General features: G+C 57.0%; 1 protein-coding gene across 1 annotated transcript; it reads right to left on the bottom strand.

The window, feature by feature from the left end:
• Positions 1-2,767: 2,767 nt before the first annotated feature.
• On the bottom strand, positions 2,768-3,376 carry LOC120836594. The gene has a single exon (XM_040205574.1). The coding sequence runs from the start codon at positions 3,374-3,376 to the stop codon at positions 2,768-2,770; it is 609 nt and encodes a 202-aa protein (XP_040061508.1).
• Positions 3,377-5,407: the final 2,031 nt, after the last annotated feature.

Raw genomic sequence — 5,407 nt, 5'->3', positions numbered from 1 at the left:
GCTGGAAGGCCAAGTCCTGCTCCTTCTTCCAGGCCCACTGCTGCCCATCACGAAGTAGGCGATGCAGCGGCTCTAGATGCGTCGAAAGGTTGGGCAGGAACCTCCTGTAGAAGTTGATGAGGCCGAGGTAGCTCTGAAGCTCCTTCTTGCTCTTGGGCTTCGGCGCCTTGAGCACGGCCTCAATCTTGCGGGGTGCCGGGGCCAGGCCAGCCTGGGAGATGATGTGTCCCAGGTACTCCACGCTGGGGGTCAGGAACACGCACTTGTCCAGCCTCAGCTTGAGACCGGCGTCCTGTAGTCGTGTCAGGACCTTGCGCAGGTTCTGCAGGTGGTCCCCGTCGTCGGTACCGGTAACCAGGATGTCGTCCTAGTACACCGCCACGTGCCTCATGCCCCTGAAGAGGTTGTCCATCTCCCTCTGGAAGATGGCTGGGGCTGAGGCCACGCCGAACGGAAGGCGCGTGTACTGGAAGAGTCCCATGGTAGTCGAAATGGTGACATACTTCCGGGCGGCATCCTGGAGCACCAGCTGCTGGTAGGCATCTCGAAAGTCGAGCTTGGAGAACTTCTGTCCCCCGGACAGAGCCGACCAGAGATCTTCTACCCGAGGCAGCGGGTACTTTTCGACGGTAGCGACGGGGTTGATGGTGACCTTGAAGTCCCCGCAGATCCTGACGCGGCCGTCTCGCTTGAGGACTGGGACAATTGGTGCAGCCCACTCGGAAGACTTGACGGGCACCAGGATTCCCTCTCGCTGCAGCCGTTGCAGCTCCTGGGTGACCCCGTCCTTCAGGGCGAACGGCAGCGGACGCGGCTTGAAGAACCGAGGCCGGGCTCCCTCGGGTACGTGGATGCCGACCGTCGTGCCGGCAAAGGTGCCCACCCCCGGCTGGAACAGGGACTGGAAGTCGGTCAGGAGGCTCGGGACGTCTTGCACCACGTGCAGCGCAGCTTCTTGGTACTCCGGCAGCCGAACACCCAGCGAGTGAATCCAGTTTCGGCCCAGCAGCGTCGGCGACGACCCCTTGGTTAAGTAAAGGGGAAGGATTGCCTCCCTGTCGCCAAGGCGAACGCTGACTTGGGCCCGACCCTGGACCTGGGAAAGCTGCCCGGAGTAGCTGCGCAGCATGACGTCAGACGCCTCGATGGACACGCCAGGGAAGGTGCGCTTGAACAGCTTCCCGGGCATGACCGACACGCTGGCCCCCGTGTCCAGCTCCATGGTGATGGGGTGGCCGCAGATTTCGACAGACACCATATATGGTGGCACAGACGATGAAAGTCTATTGGTGTGCCACATGTCGAAAATCTGCGGGTCCTCGGCCACGACGTGGACCCTGGCTGAAGACGAACCCGGGCCTGGTGCCGCTCGTCCCCGCCGCGTTCTCTTGCGACGACCAACCTGGCCGCGGGCTTGGTTGGAACCCGGGCTTGAACCAGGCTGCTGCTGCTGCTGGCCGCCGCTCGTCCTCCCCCCTCGGCAGACACGTGCGAGGTGCCCAGTTCTCCCGCACGTGAAGCATTGTGCTTGGACGAACTGGCACTGTGAGGGGGAGTGGGCAGCACCGCAGCGGCTGCAGGCACCGCTCCTTGTCGCCATCTTGTGCACCGCCGCTTCCGTCGACGGTGAGCCGGCCGCACGCGCAATCTCGCTGGCGTCCTTTGCTGCGGCTTCCATCGCCTGCGCTGCCTTCACCGCGTCGTCCAGCGAGGGGTCGGGGAGCTCCAGGAGTCGCGTCTGCATGGCAGGGTTGTTGATGCTGCAGACGAACCGGTCCCGGAGTAGCGAGTCCAACTGGTCGCCGAAGGCGCAGGTGCTCGCTAACCCTCGTAGCGCAGCGACGAACTGCCCGAGGGTCTCCCCGTCCTGGCGGCTCCGGTTGTTGAAGCGGAACCGCTCCATCAGCGTGGACGGCGCCGGGCTGAAGTGCGAGCGCAGCGTGGCGAGCAGCTCACCCAGCGTTTTGACGTGCGGCGTGGCCGGCTTGAGGAGGTCGAGAAGGAGGCTGAAGACGCGGGTCCCGCAGCTGGCCAGGAAGATGTCCCGTTGTTTCTCCTCCGGCGTGTCGTTCGCCCGGAAGAACACGTGGACTTGTTCTTCGTAGACCGGCCAGGCGGACCCATCTCCCTCGAACGGCTCGAGCCTCCCGTACAGCGGCATGGCGACAGGAGCGGGGCGCGGTGTTGCGACTCTCTCGGCGGCGTGGGCCGAACCGTGCACGTTGGTAGCCTCCAGTGCCACGGTTCCTCGTCGCCAGTGTCACGAACTTTCTGGAACGTGGACGAAGGGGGCCGAAGCACCCGCCGAGGAGAGACGACACGCAGCCTGGTTGAGGGTGGACGATGTCTGGCCGGAGCGGCGTGCGCTCTACGGCGTTTATTGGGAGATGAACAATGTTGCCCGCCGAGCCAGGCGGCCGCAGACGGGCGGACTGGAGGGGGGCGCCACTACCTTGTCACACTTCCATGAAGCATTTACTCGAGACACAGGAGGGCATGGCCTCACAGTATAGCAAGCTCCAAAAGCCTATTTGTTTGGCCCTGAAAAGGGCCTTTTTTTGGTTGGTCGAAGGCTACATGTTACTGATGGTACAGCACTGGCCTGTCTAAACATCTGTGCTATCTGCATCTGTGCAAGACGACTCAAGTGCACCCGAGGGTGCACCTCAGTTGTCTTGCACAAATGTAGACAGCACTGATGTTTAGACAGGCCAGTGCCATGCCACCAGTAACATGGGGCCTCCGTGGTGCATCACGCAACAGGGATTCAGTGCTGCAGCCTGGAGCGCTGGTGCAGGTAGACAGCAATGGCGTTCCTGATCCTCTGTCCGCTGTCTGCTTTGATGTCCGTGGCGCAGACCGGTTGGATGTGGACGCCGTCCACACGCTGGGCATCCCTGAGCCACTGGGCCTCAACGCCATCGTTGAAGTGCTCGCAGATATTGTTGAGGACGCAGCAGGCTCGTACGATCAGGCGGGCGTTGTTAACGTCACACTCCATGCGTTTCAGGATCAGGCGAAACCGTGCCTTCACTCGGCCGAAGGCATTTTCAACAATCCTGCATGCAGCTGACAGCCGCTTGTTGAACCCCGCCTGCGTGGAGTTGTCCGTGACGTCCTTCCGCGGATACGGCTTCAACAGGTTGGACGTAAGCGGGAATGCCTGGTTGCAGAGGATCAGTGGTAGCACGGCGGTCCCATTGATGGTGATCATGGGCTTCTGGAAGGTTGGCCCTTCCAGAATGCCTGCCAGTGCCGACCTCCGGAAGACATGGGCATCATGGCATTGTCCTGGTGCTCCGACGTTGACATGCCGGAAACGGTATCTATGGTCCACCAGGGCAAGGAGGATGATGCTGTACCGGCATATAAGCATGGCAAAGCACTCAATTAGCCTGCTGGGTCACCACATAATTACCTCCCCCAATAAGGTAATGGAACACATTGGCTAAAAAACACTTTTTTAAACCACACTTTAGCAATGTTGGTCAGACAGTTCCACTGACTCTGTCTTCAAGCAGTAAGTTCCCAAATAGCGATTGGAAAAAAAAAATTTGGTAATGTGGCTAGAAACTATGTGGTCTAAACTCGGGAATGCTAGGACATGCAGATTCTGTACTGCTAATCCAAACGTAATCTCTTATATAATGGAGGCTATATACGGTTCCCTTTCGGAAAAAGGTACTTACCAGCCCTTGTAGTTTCGGTAGTCGGTGGCGTCCGCTTGTGGTGGCGACACAGGGAAAGGGCAGCCGTCAAGTGCCCCTATGGCCTGCGGAAAGTCCAAGGTAGCTTCAAACTCCCGGACGTGCTCAGCAAGCTCGGCGGCGCCTACCATCTTCACCCACTCGGGCTCGAGAGCTGGAGAGAGACAACGACTGTGCAGAACTCCTTGTACAGCTCGTTCACCGTGGAGCGTCCCAGGCCGAACAGGTGGGCGACGGTCCTGTCCTCAGCGGTGGAGCACAGCTTGTACAAGGAAGCGCCTACTTGCTTCTCCACTGATATGGTCGCACGCATGGCAGTCACTTCACGCTCCATGTGCGGCCGGCACACATCCACGAGGTACCGAAATGTGGTCGGCATCACACGAAAAGACTGCTTGAAAAAATAAGCAGGCAAGTTTGGCAGAGTATCCTCAAACCACCGCTCATTCCTCACGAACGCCTGGACGCTGCGCGGCACGGCGTCAGTCATTGACGCAGCAGCAGCGGCAGCAAGCAAAACGCTGTTCGCAAGAAGCTCCTCTTCGAGGAGATCCGCCTCCCTCCTGGCAGACCTGATGTCCACGCTAAAAGTAGACAAACTACTTGTTTGCAGAGCGGGCACGTAAATAACATACGCAGCACACGACAGTACGTCCATCGCAACGGCGGCAGCCGGCTCAGGGTCCACGGGGTCCACCGCAGGATCCATCGCACGTGGAAAAGTGGGTTGTTGTTTGCGGGTTTTTTGGCGCAACAGCAACGGAGGCCATACTGCGCCAGACTAAATTAACTAATGAAACTCCTATGGTTACCTTATTACACAAAGATGATCCTGAAAACAACTGGGACTAGATCTGGTGTATAAGGCCAGTACTAGTAATATATGATAAAACTCGATCAAGAGGAATGAGAGGGTGCTTTCCCAGCAAAAGAGCGGGATGAAATGGAATACAAAATCTAAAAAACTCAGGAAAATGAGCGCGACGTTCGGTGTCGAATTCCGGGCAGATCCACAAAATATGAAGAATAGTAAGATTGTCTCCACAGTGCTCACAAACTGGTGGATCCTCCCCATAAAGGAGATATCTGTGTGTAAGGAAGGAGTGCCCGATTCGAAGCCGGCACAATACAACTTCGTGAAGGCGGTTCTTAAGTGAGGAGCTCTCCCAAGACCCAAGGACTGGTTTGCTTACATGGAGCTTGTTATTAGACTCCATGGCCCACTCTGCCTGCCATAGACGAAAAAGTGACGACTTAATTAATGACTTGATATCCTGATAGGGAAAGCTAGCTTGATATCGAGAGCAGTTACCTGAAGATGCAGCGAGCCTGTCTGCCTCCTCATTACCCTTTATTCCCACATGACTCGGAACCCAGCAGAATTTTATATTGTGACCTTTACGTAGAGCTCCGTTAAGTTTACTTCGCACCTGTTCCACAAGCATATTCTTAGTGGCTTTTAGAGAGCATATTGCAGTAATGGCACTTTGAGAGTCCACAAATATTACGGCCCGTCTAGTTTTAGTTTTCAGGATATCATCCAATGCAAAAGACACAGCATAGACTTCAGCAGTAAATATACTCGCAAATTCCTCTAGACGTGTAACTTTTACAAAACGACCTGAATACACGGCACACCCGACAAACGATGAAGTCTTGGCACCGTCCGTGTAAAAGTGAGCATAATCTTTATATTTCTC

The sequence above is a fragment of the Ixodes scapularis genome, unplaced genomic scaffold, assembly GCF_016920785.2.
Source record: "Ixodes scapularis isolate PalLabHiFi unplaced genomic scaffold, ASM1692078v2 PGA_scaffold10__122_contigs__length_95168666, whole genome shotgun sequence".
Classification (NCBI taxonomy): Eukaryota; Metazoa; Arthropoda; class Arachnida; order Ixodida; family Ixodidae; genus Ixodes; species Ixodes scapularis.
Note: the sequence above shows the minus strand (reverse complement) of the source record. Positions and strands in the feature narration are given on the sequence as shown.

Excerpts from the sequence above, each read along its gene's own strand:
- LOC120836594 (XM_040205574.1), bottom strand. The coding sequence starts at position 3,376 with ATGCTTATATGCCGGTACAGCATCATCCTCCTTGCCCTGGTGGACCAT.